Below are 15,919 nucleotides of genomic sequence, written 5' to 3'. Positions count from 1 at the left end.
ACCTAAGTAAATACTGGCTAATATAAGGTAACTACAGGGGTAAAGGTTAGGTTTAGGTATAGGTCCAGGGTTAGTAGTCATTACCTAGATATTGTAATTACTGTAATATATACATAGTATGGGGAACAGGACTGTAAAATAAAGTGCTACCAAAATTCCCCACCTGTCTCAGAGACAATGCTTATTATATCACTTTTCTCACCCACATCATTTGCACTGCATGAACCCAAGAACTTGTCAGATTTTCACTATCTTTGTCAGTTCAGGAAGGATCCACTCATAAATGGAATCTAAGTAGGGAAAGCTTGGAGCAGCCATAAAAAGTGCCTGAACATTATCAGCCCTAAATATAGGAGGAGAGCATATGCATGAGAATGGTGCCAGCTTTAGCTGTAGTCGACTCATCCAACAGTGTGCAATTCCCCACTTCACAGCTAAGTTTTAGAAGAAACATTTGGTGTTGATTGTATATTTGGCCATATATAAATGTCATTTATTGTGATTTGAAATGATAAAGAAACAAGTGGTTCTGCAGGGTATGTTGTTATTATTATTAGAAAAATAAGAAAACACTGAAATGCTCACTCTCCACTACATAACCTGATTTAAATTGAAAAGTGGGACATAAGCGCCACCATGTGGTGATTAGTCACCTTCATTGCATAAACCATGTTTCTTCTTAAAAGGGACACATTAACACTGATATGTTTTTTTATTAAATGAATCTGAAACGTAAACATACCAAAGATTAAATGGGTTTGGCCTTTTTTTTCCCATAATGGATCATGTCTGCATTACATGCAATAGTTACCATGAGACAGAGACATTGTGGTAAATTTCAGGTATGTTTTATTCAAACAATTGATTGTATTAAGAAATAGCCTATATGACAGTTTCAGTTAGAATCACTTATGTCCTAAAGTTCAGCTGAGCTCATTATAAGCACTTCAAAAACAAAATCACCACAGAGATACTAACCACAATAGATTTTGCAAAGAAGGACACATTGATCTAATGATTTGTACAACAGCCAAAATTAAGAAAAGTCTATAAAATAAAACATGATAAACAAACTGGAAAGACAAACAAAATTGTGGCTCAGATTTGAAACACCATGGCCTGGTTTCACAGACTGGGTTTAGATTAAGCCAGGATTATGCCTTAGTTCAATTAGGACATTTAAGTAGCTTTTATAAATGTGCCTTAGAAAGAAAAACTGGTGTGCATCTTGAGAAAAAATAATGGCACTGACATATTTTAAAATATGTCAGTGCAAATTGCTTTCAGTTAAAACAGCTCAAACATGCATTTTAGTCTGGGACTAGGCTTAAACCTTGTCTGTGAAACCAGGGGTAAATATGCTCTGTTTTTGTCAACTTCTTTTCAATTTCAAAATGTAATTTTAAAAAAGGAGACATTTTAATAACGAAATATTCTCACCTGCCAGTACTTCAATCATTATTTATTCATCCTCTCTGTATATCTAACACACATTAATATAAACTGACCTTTCTTTTAACCTTAATCCACTGTTCCTTTAATGTTACAAGGCCTCAGATTTTTTTCTTTAAAGACATTGCAATATTTTTAAGGAACACATTCAAAAACAACCACAATTATCAGCCTTACTGCCACGAATGCCATTCAAATATGTCACGTTAAGTATTCTGACTAATTCTAGTAAAGCCAGTTGGCTAATAAACCTTCTGATAATCCTGGACAGCTTTGCACTTTTTACGCCTGTCTTCATGCGTCAGATTTGCTTCAGTGCTCAAATAGCCTACATGTCTGTCTCTAGGACTCTTTCCAACGCTGTACCTTTCCAACACTTACTGATTTAACCACTTGAATACGATTCTATAAAAAAAAAAAAAAAAAATGAAAACACAAGATTTTCATTAGTCATCCATTTAATATATCGGTACTGGGATATGAAGACCACACATCCAGCCAGAGCACATTTTAAAGAACCAGCCTGGTTCCCTGTTTACTTTGTTCCTACAAATAGGCTGTGACCCTCATGCACCTGTTCAGTCTAGGCTCTGCCAGGAGAGATATCATTTCTGATTGACCTAAGATCATTCAGCTTGCCTCCTTTTCTTAGGTATTTTTTCCATTCTTAAAAATGTCAAGTAGATCAAGGTTTAGCAAAGCAATGACACTTTTGTATGTAAAAGGTGCCAAAAGTAAAAAAAACCTTACCCATGTCTTAAATAAGAAATTAATTTTGAAAGAAAATATCTCAAAATACCTCAGTCAGATCCATGTTCTATTTCAGTCCAATCCATGTAAAATGTTTTTTCTAGGCACCATGTTAGAATGTGGTTTTCTTTGTCCCTATAAAATTGGGAACACTTCATTGCAAATCCCTATTGTCTAGCAGTCACTGATAATTGAGTACTCTGTGACATGATTGTCAATAGCTTTACAATATTACAGTATTACATTTTGTATTTTACTTGTTAGAACCCTTTTTACTGCTTTAACCTGATGTATAAATGAAACAAGATATGCATTGAGAAAAAAACAAAACAATGCATAACTGAACTGATTGGATTGAGAAAAGTGGGCATTGCATACCACTAGGGAGTCAGACCGAATGTGAGTTTGCTAAAACAATGCCTAGTAGCTATTTGGCTATTGGTTCATATCCAATTTGCCCACACAGTCTGAGAGACATCAGCAGAGTCATTTCAGAGGAAGAGCAAGTTATACTGCGATTGAAGTTTATAAAGCCAAATAATAGTTTTCTTTGAATAACGTAAATAAATTGTTCACAGTAAGACCAGGAACATGCATTGAGAAATGCATGCATGTAGGTTCAATTTTGATTTCAAATTTTTTAACATTGGAGGTATCAAGACCTATTGATGAACATTTTGCAGAAATTCTGGAATTTTCAGTTAAGTTTTGAAAAACACTCTCAAAACAAAACACCAGTGATCCAAAGCACAAGTTAATATACTCAAATGAAATGATGAATGTAATTTCTTTGTTTCTTCAAGTTATATTAAACAGATGTTAACACATTGATCATATTTGAAAAGTATAAATTTTGAGCCTGGAACAGAAGCAGATGGTTTATCTTCTTCCAAATATAAATTAATACTGTCACTGAGGTAGGGTTCCAGGCCTCCAGACCTGGGGCTGAATACCCACTCTTGTTGCAATAAAGCGAGGTTTGGGAACTTGAATTGGAGACTTTAATGGGTTTGGTGGTAGGGCACTTAACTCAGGGGCACTCTTAAACTGTTTGGTAGCTTGGAGCCCAGAGTAGCTTAGGCTTGACATACTTGACATGGGTGCTGGAGGTGAGTACGGCATGGGGTGAGGGATGGGCACAGATGAAATTTTGGGGAGGTCTGGGAGGCCTGGGGCCCGTGAAGGTGCTGGAGTTGATTCAGGCACAGGTTCAGGTGGAAGGGACGTCATGTCAGAATGAGAGATGTGCTCCCCAAGCGTGGTCTGCGAGCGTGGTACAATCACTGTGGGGTTGAGAGTTGGTGCAGACATTGGGGTTGGAGTGGAAAAACGTTTGATTTCATACACACGTGCTGCCTTTACTGGGATCTGCTTGGGTGGTGTCAGAGTGTGGCCATCCCTCTGTTGCCTCTGGTAGGAGGGAATTGAAGACTGCGTGGCAATGCCACCACCAAAACTGAACATTGCAGAGTTCAGTTGGTAAGGCTGCCGCCTCATGAAGTCCAAGGCCTTGATACCCTCTTTCGGGACACCATAACCACCCTTACTTCCTTTGGAACTTCCCTCAGACACCTTAGTACCTCCACGCTGCAGCCCAACAGGACAGGAAGGAGACAGCAAGGGGTTGTAACCTATTGGTGGAGGGGCACGAACATTAGGGGAATACTTCCATTGGGATGGAGTTGGCGAGGGTTCCCGTGTTTGGATCAAGTCTATGACTGATTGGGATTGTTGGGGTTGTAGAGGTGCAGGCTGCAGATGTGGAGAGTCTACAACAAATAAATCCATGCGACTCTGTCTACGAGCAAACAGCTCTGCACCCTTTCCCTCTGCCTGTGGGATCTGTGACATTTCTGGGATGACCCGTGGCTTAGGAGCCACAGGTGGTGGAACCCTTGTTCTGTTGTCATCGATGTTGTGGGTAATATTTTCAGGTTCAGAATATACACACCTGGGTCTTTCATCTAGGTTCTGCACCATAGATAATAGTTCAGGGTTTGGCGAGTTCTTCTTGCTGTCAGGTATGTTAAACATTGGCTTGTATGCACTACGGCGCCTGGCCTCTTGGAGAATACCAGTGCGGCCACCGGTGGAAGAGGTTTTATCACGATAGACTATTGGTGACAGAGAAGTTACACAGCTTGAAGGGGTCTCAGAAGTTGCAGAGGTCAAAGTGGAAGAGGGTTGAGATGGTATTTCTATGGTCTGAGGAGTAACAGGAGGCATAACAGGAGCCACAGCGGTCACCATGTTGTTAACAGGGATTGCAGGAGGAACAGTTGTTTCACTATTTGTAAGAAAGGTGGGTTCTTGGGTTTGAACTTCGGGAGGTGGCACTGATGCAACCTGGATGTTTTCCACTGAGGAGCAGTGAAGAGCAGGTTGAGAATATGATTCCACGGATACAGAAGCAGGTGGAGGAACAGACTTTCCAGTCATAAAGGACTGTGTGGGTATCATTTTAGAAGGGATATCTTCACTCATTTGATTAATTGTGACTTGGTTCACAAAGGAGACAGGGGTGACACCCATGGCATGCTCTTCTGATACTGTAGAAATTGAAGGTACCAGCACAGCCACTGAAACAGGTCTGGGTGTCTTCTTACTGACTGCAGGGCGAAACACGACAGGAGCTGTGGCTGCCCGATTGGTAACGCAGCCTGGAGCAAAAGGACGGGCAGTTCTATTTAACACAGAGCTGGCAGGTAGTTCTGGTAGAGGAGTTGGTGGTGGAAGCATCCCTGTTTCTGCAGAAGGTACTGATGGATTAGTTTGGGGCACCACAGAGGGGGCTGACACCATTGTGCTTGAAGTATCCCTGTTAACCATAACAGCGACAGCAGGGATGGCCTGAGGTGTGCTCATCTGTGTCATGTTCTGTGTTTCTGCTGGTGGAACCTCGTGATGTAGTGTTTTTGAAGGTCTGGCAGGTTTTGGAGCAACTGGTGGTGGCTGAACATTGTGCTTTGTCAATGAGTCTGGTTGTTGAGGTTGCAGTGTCTGTAGTTGAGGAAGTGGATGTGTCTCTTTCAGTGCAATGCCCAGCATTTGGCTTTGTAACTGTTCTTGCGCAGCTTCCATTTTCTTTGCATGTTCCTCAGCCCTTCTCCTCTGCTGCTCAAACAACTGTGCCCCCTTTCCAGATGTATCACTCAAACCAGGACTAAGAGCACCACCCTCTCCTTCCTGACCTCTGGAAGCAGATCTTTTCTCTAGCATCTCAAGATAGTCGCTATCCCATGTGGGGTCCGGTGCAGCAGAGAAACCTTCCTCATCAAACTCTGATTCGCTGCCAGGAAATATGCCATCCTCTTCTTGAGAGTCTTGCCTCATGTCCTCATCAACACTTCCAAAGCTGGTTAGTGTGTATTTCTTGGAGCGTTGCCGGCGCTTTTTAAACATCAAAACACCCTTTGAATGAGGGTTTGGTGCATCCGTCAGTAATGAGGCGATGGTGCGGCATTTGGACCGAGCTTCTTTCACCTGTTTGTCCGTGATCGTCTCTCCACGATTCAGTTCTGCATAACATGAGATAAAAACATTTGAGACAAAATTAAATTGACACCATTCACTTTAGATATAGTGTTGAATAAAGTCGGCAGTAGTCTTCTTTCTCATAAGGTCTGTAATATTGTGCAAAAACAGTGCAGAAACCATTACAGCTTTTCTATGTCCATGACCTGGTAAACTTAATTCCTCTGTTAAGAGGAGCAAGGACATTTAAAGATGTTCTTTTAACAGTTTTCAAATCATAACCCAATAAAAAACTGTGTCTCTTAATCAAAGGATTTTGCAGCAGGGACCGCTCATTATATTAATCTATAGCTATTAGACAACAAGAGTATGGTGCCAAATTGATTTGTCTACAATGGGGACATGTTTTATTTACCGTGCTTAATTGTGGTCCCTGAGAAGAGCATAAGAATGTTTAGAGTACAGATCAGAGATATCTTTTGATTTATGACTGTTTATTTATGCTGGTGCTTGAAATGGCACTGCTTCAAATAGCTGCAGCTCTGAAGATGCTTGACACTTTATAAAAATGGTGCTGTGGGACATGACCCAAACCTAAAACTAACTATTAAGTCTCACCTCTTACCTAATCCCTAAACCTAACCATTATCATAAAAGGGAATTAATTTAACTAGAATTAATGTAAATCATGAGATGTAGCTGTTTCATTGGATTTAATAACTGTTGAATCTAATGTTTGCACTAAATGAATGGTTATCATCATACATATTTTTCATAATTAACATTAATATCTTATTAATAGCACATTAGATTCCACAGCAAGTAATCTCAGCATAAACACAGATGTCAATGTGTTGTTTTACCACCTGATCTGGGATCAACAAACACACATTCCACAGCTACAGTCCAGGATCAGTGTCATACTAGTGCCTGGACACTGCATCACTAGTGTCCAGGCACTGGAATGCAAAACCTGTGTAACTAATTGTGCGTATCTCATTTTATGAACACTAACCTGTCTTCTCAAGTATGCTAATTTGTGGCTTGTATTGATGACTTTTAAGTGACTCTAAATTCCAGCCAGATGCTGGTTGTTCATGTCTGAAAACAATACTGAGAATACTAACAATACTGTCCAGTATTTCAGCTGAGAATCTAGGTGGAGAGGCCTGTGAGGAGCACTGTCACCTGATATGAGCTAGCAGCTGGAGATGCTTATGCCAGCTCATGCAAAGCAGTGCTCAGGTTATCAACCCTGTGAGCCTCAGGACAAATATAGACACTGGTGGGGGCTAAAAGACTCAGCATGATCACCCTCGTCTCTTCAAGGGTTTACATGCAGGCAACCACAAGCAGTGACTTTAAGAACACATTTACAAAGCAAAGCAGGTGACAGTAAGCCAATCACAAGAGAAATAATGATCATATACTCACTTGCTTGTTTTGCTTTATCCATGTATGTTAATGTGAGCTCCTCATCCACTGGATTGTCAACTGGCCCAACCATGGGCACCAACTGACTACGAGAGCTCAGCATAAGAGCTTCTTTGGCTCTCTCTGGAGAAACAAGAGGAACATTTGGGGGCTCCTGAAACCCACTATCTTCTTCCATTAGCCCTTCTCGTGGGTTTTGGTCATCCGCACTCATGGATGAGGTCTCGGTGGAGGTCTGTGAGGACCAGGCTCCATGGGGAGGGGGCTGGTAAATCACTTCTCTGCGAGCTACACCAGGCAATGTGTCTTCCCTCTTATTAGGCCCCAAAAGATTGTACATTTGGGCATCCGAGGCGCTGTCATACCCACTCATTTCTGAAGTCTCTGCTCCCTCTGGTGAGGCTCGGGCAGCCTTGCCAGGTGAATTGCTGGGACTGCGTCGTTTTGGTTTGCGTTGCCTCTCATGAGCAGCCACATCTGCATCGCTGTCCGTTTCTCCATAGTAGGCTTCACTGCCCGGCGGGGAGGTCAGTCCACTGCGTCCAGTTGGGGACATCAGGGATCCATGGTGTATCTGCCGCACACTGGACTGGTGAGGTCGGGAACTGGATGGTGACATGGCCCTAAGGGCAGCACGGTACTCTTTATCAATGCGGGGAGAAGGAGCTCGAGCAACCAGAACCACCGACTGAAAGCCAGCCGGTGCCCTGATAGACATGTGAGGGAGTAAAATAGCACAGGTGGTTCAGAAACAATACCTCACAGCAGCCCTGCTTAATCCAATACAATCATTTACTTTCAGCTCCCATTGGAGTTAAACACACACATAAAAACTGGCAAAGTAAAAGATGGTTTACCTCCTAACTCGGATGTGTAGTGTTCCTGGCATGTTGTCGATCAGGTTCATGACCTGGGCGTGCGACAGACTCCCACAGGAATTCTCATTGATGGTCACCAGCTCATCTCCCTCACGCAGTCCAGCCCGACATGCTTTACTTCGCTTACGCACCTACAGGGTAAATGTAAGTTAATAATATATGAACAGGTCAAGAAGTATTTTAAAATGGCCTCTGGCATTTTATATAGAAAAGGCAGTCTAAAGCATTGATATTACATTTCCAATTTTTACTATCTTTAAAAGCAGACCTGCAAGGAATCACAATGAGTAACATAATCATATGTGTTTACAAAGTTTAGCATATCCAATTTACCTATCCTGCATGTGAACTGTAAGGCAAACCAAAGCAAAGAAATCAATACTGGGAGAATATGGAAACTTCACACCAAAACGCCTTCTGATAGCCAGGATTTTGATGTGTGGCAACAGTGCTACCCACTGAGCCACTATGTTGCCCATAAACACAATATGAAATATATATATATATATATATATACACAGCTATGGAAAAAATTAAGAGACCACTTAACATTGATTTCTGAACTTGGAGTGGTCTCTTAATTTTTTCCATAGCTGTATATATATATAGCTCTTAAACAATCAATACATGTTTTTGCTAATAACAAGTGATAAGAGCCAGCAAAAACATTGTTCATAATACTTTTTATTATTTCAGATATTTTTATCTTAATATTTACAGTATGAATTATGTTGGAAATCAGAATGAAAACCACACAGTAGGCTGGCATAAACAGTTAACAGACACTGCCTGTTGTGAATGGGAGGCTCAGGCAGGAGATCCAAGTGCAGCATTTATTAAAGTAGAGTGGTCGTACAGGCAGGATCAAAACAGGAACAAACAGGAACAGTGAGGAACAGGCAGAAACGTAGTCAAGGGACAGGCAAAGATCAGGACAGGCAGCAATGGGTCAAAAAACAGGGAACAGGCAGTAACGGCAACAAGGAACAGGCAGACAGGGAATACAGGAAAACGCTCGGAATTGCAACAACAGTTAAACAATACTTCGCGGTGAGGTGGTGTGTTTGGAAGTCCTTTAAAGTCCTGTTAATGAGCCGCAGCTGGATGTGGTAATCAGTGTGGTGTGCTAGGGTGGATGTGGCAACAGGTGATTGGTGTGAAGTGAACATGTGACTGACAGGGAGAATTGTGGGAAGTGTAGTCCGGGGAGTGACAGGAACAGACGGTGATCGTTACATAACGCCCCCCTCCCGGAAGGCGCGTCCTCGCGACGTAAAGGAACAGCTAGGGAGGGGGGGGTGGGTGCATTGGAGATCTAACAGCAGCCGGGAACGGGATCTCCAATGCAGCCCCAGGGACTCAGGCAGCCACGGTGGGTCAGGTGGCTCGGGCGGCCACGGCAGGTCGGGTGGTTCAGGCAACCACGGCAGGTCAGGTGGTTCGGACAGCCACGGCAGGTCAGGTGGCTCGGGCGGCCACGGCAGGTCAGGTGGCTCGGACAGCCACGGCAGGTCAGGTGGCTTGGACGGCCACGGCAGGACAGAGTCCATACATGGCCCTAGTGGCCTACAGTCCATGAATGGCCATAGTAGTTCAGAGGCCCTTAAAGGCCATGGTTGAGCAGGGTCCCCACCCACAAGCTCCCCACCCCCTAGGTATACTGCCCCCCCCAAAAAGTTCTTGGGGAAATCAAGGGAGGCATTGGCGGGTTCATGGGCAAGGAGCTCGGGTGGCGCCAGCAGGGCAGATGGCCTGAGCGGCAGCGGTAGAGCAAATGGTCCAGGCGGTGGTGGCAGGGCCGACCAAGGCTGCTCTGTGGCCTTATCAAGGAGAGCGGGCAGTTCGGTGACGGCCTCCATGGCCGTATCAGGGAGAGCAGACAGCTCCGAGACGGCAGCGGGCTCGGGCTGCTCCGGGACGGCAGCGGGCTCGGGCTGCTCCGGGACGGCAGCGGGCTCGGGCTGCTCCGGGACGGCAGCGGGCTCGGGCTGCTCCGGGACGGCAGCGGGCTCGGGCTGCTCCGGGACGGCAGCGGGCTCGGGCTGCTCCGGGACGGCAGCGGGCTCGGGCTGCTCCGGGACGTCAATAGAGCTCGAGTTCCTCAACGCACGTAGGACAGCCAAGACATAAAAAGTGAGCACAGCCCTCTGGGCCAAGACAGGACAGACCAGGAGAGCAGGCTGTGCTGGAGCGGACTCACTGGCTGGAGCGGACTCAATGGCTGGAACAACCCCTGCATCCTTGAGCACCGCAGGGGCGGCCATCTTGCCCGTGGGCACTGGCAAAGCAGCCATCTTGTCCATCGCGTCCAGGGCGCTTGAGAGCGTTGCAACAGGCGAGCTTGAGAGCGTTGCAACAGGCGAGCTTGAGAGCGTTGCAACAGGCGAGCTTGAGAGCGTTGCAACAGGCGAGCTTGAGAGCGTTGCAACAGGCGAGCTTGAGAGCGTTGCAACAGGCGAGCTTGAGAGCGTTGCAACAGGCGAGCTTGAGAGCGTTGCAACAGGCGAGCTTGAGGGCGTAGCAACCGGCGAGCTTGAGGGCGTAGCAACCGGCGGGCTTGAGGGCGTAGCAACCGGCGGGCTTGAGGGCGTAGCAACCGGCGGGCTTGAGAGGGAAGCGACAGACTGGCTTGAAAGCGAAGCGGCAGACTGGCTTGAGAGCGAAGCGGCAGACTGGCTTGAGAGCGAAGCGGCAGACTGGCTTGAGAGCGAAGCGGCAGACTGGCTTGAGAGCGAAGCGGCAGACTGGCTTGAGAGCGAAGCGGCAGACTGGCTTGAGAGCGAAGCGGCAGACTGGCTTGAGAGCGAAGCGGCAGACTGGCTTGAGAGCGAAGCGGCAGACTGGCTTGAGAGCGAAGCGGCAGACTGGCTTGAGAGCGAAGCGGCAGACTGGCTTGAGAGCGAAGCGGCAGACTGGCTTGAGAGCGAAGCGGCCGACGGAGACTTGGGGATGCCAGCTGCTCGGACTGAAATCAACGGTGGATCGGTCACACTGGAATGCAACCCTCTCCGCTCCCAGACTGATCTAGAGACGTGACGTGACTCTGGGCGATCAGCGGCGACGTGACTTTGCTCTGGGCGATCAGCGAGGGCGTGACGTTGCTCTGGGCGATCAGCGAAGGCATGACGCTGCTCTGGGCGATCAGCGAAGGCATGACGTTGCTCTGGGCGGTCAGCGAAGGCGTGACGTTGCTCTGGGCGGTCAGCGAAGGCGTGACGTTGCTCTGGGCGGTCAGCGAAGGCGTGATGAGGCGTTGTAGCATCCGCCATTTTGGGTGCGCAGTCTGTAGCGGCTGCCATTATGTGGTTCAGCGTACCACAGTAAAGGTTGAACCAACTGTGAGCAGGGCAAAGTCCAGGAATTCCATAAACGATCCTCGGGGACCATTGGCAAGTAAATAGTCCTTTAATGGTTCATTTAATCCATAAATAAAGAAGTCTATGAGGGCATAGTCTGGCAGATCAGATAAATGAGCAAACTCCAGAAACTTTTGAATATGTGCCTTGAGGGTACTGCTACCTTGCTGCAGGTTGATGAGGCACCATGCTGGGTCCATGTTGAAGCTGGTAATGCTCTGAGAAGCTGCTGGATCTTTGTACGGCGAAGTATTCTGTTGTGAATGGGAGGCTCAGGCAGGAGATCCAAGTGCAGCGTTTATTAAAGTAGAGTGGTCGTACAGGCAGGATCAAAACAGGAACAAACAGGAACAGTGAGGAACAGGCAGAAACGTAGTCAAGGGACAGGCAAAGATCAGGACAGGCAGCAATGGGTCAAAAAACAGGGAACAGGCAGTAACGGCAACAGGGAACAGGCAGTAACGGCAACAAGGAACAGGCAGACAGGGAATACAGGAAAACGCTCGGAATTGCAACAACAGTTAAACAATACTTCGCGGTGAGGTGGTGTGTTTGGAAGTCCTTTAAAGTCCTGTTAATGAGCCGCAGCTGGATGTGGTAATCAGTGTGGTGTGCTAGGGTGGATGTGGCAACAGGTGATTGGTGTGAAGTGAACATGTGACTGACAGGGAGAATTGTGGGAAGTGTAGTCCGGGGAGTGACAGGAACAGACGGTGATCGTTACACTGCCCATGTGTCAGTGTTATTGTTGTTTCTCAATTGGACCTTGCAATGCCATTGCTCAAACCGCTGTCCTGTCTGTCATCTTACTCAGCACAGGAAGATAGGCTCTGATTTCAGTGATTTTGTTCACAGCGTTGCACAAGCTGCAATAATCAGTCTATACTAAATACTTAAATTTATACTATAAATATGGACAGTGTGATGTGTTAATGACAATGTACTTGACTGTTAAAGCTAGGGTAGGAAATGTTTTTCATAAACACTTTTTGTTATACTGGTTGAAACGCTCTTCATATCCTGATAGCAATCTATAATAGAAGTGGTCTAAATATTGAATATCTTAAGTGGAAGACTCAGGACCAAAAAAATGTTTGTCTGAATATTTGGTCTGAATGCAATGATAGGATGTGCTACCTACCTGCCTGTCAAACATATGTATTTGCATACCTCCAAACACGATATACTGTATGTGGTACAAGTCAGAGATTTTTAAGTTGTTTACGTTCATTATTATTGTAATGTTATGTGCTTTGAGACATGAGGTAATTTAATGCTGTCTCTCAAGGCGCTTTGCAGACTCTGCTCTGGCTGTGCATGTTCATGTGTTTTTGGAGGAGGCGTGGCTTTGGGAGGGTGGGATCTTATGCTTTCAAAGCTAGCTTGCTATTGCTAGCCTCTCTGAAATTGCCCACCTTGCCTTAACAGATTATTTTATAGTATGTGTCATTTGGACTTTGACTTTGGAATCAACATAAAAGAGGTGTGCTAAAGCAACATATGGTGTATGGATCAGTGATCTGGTTTTCCATTTCTGATTCTAATCCTCTACTTAGTTGCCTGTGGTTTTTGGGATACAGCTGCAGAGGTTACAGGTTCAGGGCCTAGTGGTGAACTGGGATCTGGAAACTGCCCTGTCACTAAATGGAATCTTGTTCTGGGGAAGTGTCCATTCCATTTTTTTAATCTAATTTCCTTTTGATGACAAGCATTCAGCTATCAATAAAAAACAATACTCCTCATGACAGCCAGTATTAATGGATGCATCAAACTACCCTGATCAGAAGACATTATTATACAGATAGATAGAAAATTGTACAATTTCAAAAATCAATGACAACAACATCACAATCAACTAGAATAGCTGCTTTATCATTGCTTTGTAAATACATTATATACAGTACATCCTGTATAAAGAAAACAAAGTATGCTGTATTTGGTAGAAAGTATACTGATTTATTCTAAAGATGGTGTGGCGTGGAACCAAATTAGATTTATTTAGAGCAAATGTTATTAAATATGACCTGAATCCTCAAAGGCTGAGGACAGTCATGAACTAAAACCGTGTGTGTGCACGAGTATAAATTCAACATCCCTAATTTATATTATAATATTCACTAACATCTTCTATCTACTAAGTAATTACAAAATAACAGCAGAAATCAACATCACAAGATTGATACACGTACTATAGTAACACTTAACACACTACTAGTCATAATCAAATATTTCAGCTAATTATCATTCAAGCTTGGCTTGTTACTAGTAATCTACCCTTGAATTATTACTATTACTAAATGTTCAGTTAGTGCTCAAAATGTTAAGCGGGTTGTCTGCAGTTCAGATGGTACTTGAAAGTTCAAAGCTCTATGAATCATTTTGCTTTTTTGGTAAAGGATCAGTTCCACACCAGGGGCCTGTGCTTCTGGTATCGATTACATCTAAAGGCTGCTTTAAATATCTTAGTTTCCTTAGAACTGAAGAATTGTATGCAGACATACCATTCAGAGTCTTAAAGTGATGTATAGTGCACTCTTTTTAAGTTTATTTTATTCTGACGTGTTTCCAGCAGTCATACCTTGGCGACCTGCAGAGGCTTCTGGTGCTCGATTCCTCCCTGTAGTCGGAAGCCCCATGGTGCTCCTCCGGATAGGGTGATGATAACCTCCTCAGCCACCATGGTGCGGTTTGTGTCCTCAGTACACGCAGTCCATATTATTAAGGGGGTCCCCTCAGAGAAGACGACTACTACTGCAAGTATATGTCCTGGGGTTCCTTCTGGTTGCCCACCTGAGTTGAGTCTCTCACACAAATACACACTTGAGCACACACAGATCCCCTCCCACACCCTGAGCTGGATGCTGGTGATAGGGGCGCAGTCATAAAGGAAGTTAAAATAGAGAGGGAAAGAGAAGAGATACCCACCATCTCCCTATGAAGTGGAATCTTGTGTTGGATGAAGGTAGGAACTAGTTTATCACAGCTGTGCTGTCACTCACAGAGCTGGCTTGAAAGGAGAGGGGGGCGTACATGGCTGGTTTAAAAATAGCCCTTTGCTTCTCTTGCTAAGCGGGCAAGCTTTTTAATGACTTCAGAATTGCAACAAGTTACAAGTTAATTTGCGTCTGAAATTGAAAGAAATTACTTGTGTGCAAACTGTCATTGAAAAATTCGTTTCTGTAAAGGGTGGTCAAGGAATTAGACTACTGTCATTTGAGGAGTTCTAGTGTGGTTATTCTTTTCTAGGTGCTATATTATAAAATCAGGACCTTCTAATAGTGTGGCATGGATCACAGAGCTAGTTTGTTTTATCATTGATTCTGTACAGATACTGACTGCAGACCTGTTCTCTTGGCATTCAAACTGGGACACTTGGCCAATCAATCATTCTTTAGACAAGCACGCACATGCCTGACCTCAGTGGGAAATTAAAAGAGACTTGGTGACAATTTATTTCCATACACAGGAGATAGACTTTGATCACTATACATTTAAGACCTAAAATATATTTACCAAATGATAATTCAGTAATGTTCAAAAGTCTGGGGTTAGTAAGTTTGTTTTTAAAGAAATTAATGCATTAAATTGATCAAAAGTGACAGTAAAGACATTGTTACAAAAGTTTTCAATTACAAATGTTTGCACTTCCTATTCATCAATGAATCCTGAAAAAAATCTGTTTCCTCAAAAATATTAAGCAGCACAACTGTTTTCACCATTGATAATAAGAAATGTTTCTTGAGCAGAAAGTCAGCATACTGTATTAGAATGAGGATCATGTGGCACTGAAGACTGGAGTAATGATGCTGAAAATTCAGCTTTGCCATCACAGGAATAAATGACATGTTAAAATATATTCAAATAGAAACCCCATGAAGCCATAACACATTTTAACTTAATAATAAAAGAAGAAGTTAAAAACACTGTAAGCGATGTTAGTTGTTCCAGAAGTTCCAGCAAATAAGACCCTCCTCTTTATAGGACCCCGCCGTTTTAACACAACTATGGTACTTTGATGCAATATCTTTCAGGGAGTAAGATCATTTTCTTGCTTGAATAATTGGGGGCAGTTGTGGCCTAATTGTTAAAAGAGTCGGACTCGGTAACCAGAAGGTTGTGAGTTCAAGTCTCAGTACTGGCAGGAACTGTAGGTGGGAGTGAATAAACAGCACTCTCCTCCACTCTCATTACCCACAACTGAGGTGCCCTTAAGCAGAGGTGTATAAAGTACTCGAAAACCATACTTGAGTAACCACACTTTTCTACGTCAAAGTCACTGTTTAGAATGTTACTTGAGTAAAGTTTTAAAGTATGTGATATTTTTTGTACTTAAGTACGAAATATTTTTTATATTAAAGTACTTAAGTATTGAAAGTAAAAGTACAAGTAAATATAAAATACAAAAGGAGCAAAAAAAAAAAATTATTAAAAATTGTTCTATACACAGTTTGAGCAGCAAGATCAGTTTTAACTCTTTCTTACATTTTGTTTCTTTGAATTAAAAAAATGGCAAAATGTTTATTGTAAATTTTTTTGAATATAAAAAATACTAATATATTAATTATACATCGATCG

At 43.7% G+C, this 15,919-nt stretch overlaps 1 protein-coding gene across 2 annotated transcripts; it reads right to left on the bottom strand.

Annotated features, from left to right (window-relative positions):
• Positions 1 to 865: 865 nt before the first annotated feature.
• synpo2la (synaptopodin 2-like a) lies at positions 866 to 14,257 on the bottom strand. Of its 2 annotated transcripts, none has more exons than XM_067386152.1 (4): positions 13,923 to 14,257; positions 7,968 to 8,119; positions 7,111 to 7,817; positions 866 to 5,720 (listed from the first exon to the last, which is right to left on the bottom strand). In XM_067386152.1, exons 1-4 carry the CDS (start codon positions 14,022 to 14,024, stop codon positions 3,112 to 3,114), a joined length of 3,570 nt encoding a protein of 1,189 aa, XP_067242253.1. In that variant the 5' UTR covers positions 14,025 to 14,257; the 3' UTR covers positions 866 to 3,111. The 2 variants fall into 2 exon arrangements, with proteins under 2 accessions (XP_067242253.1, XP_067242254.1); XM_067386153.1 differs by having other exon boundaries at positions 7,111 to 7,733.
• Between the last annotated feature and the right edge of the window lie 1,662 nt (positions 14,258 to 15,919).

The sequence above is a fragment of the Chanodichthys erythropterus genome, chromosome 5, assembly GCF_024489055.1.
Source record: "Chanodichthys erythropterus isolate Z2021 chromosome 5, ASM2448905v1, whole genome shotgun sequence".
Classification (NCBI taxonomy): domain Eukaryota; kingdom Metazoa; phylum Chordata; class Actinopteri; order Cypriniformes; family Xenocyprididae; genus Chanodichthys; species Chanodichthys erythropterus.
Note: the sequence above shows the minus strand (reverse complement) of the source record. Positions and strands in the feature narration are given on the sequence as shown.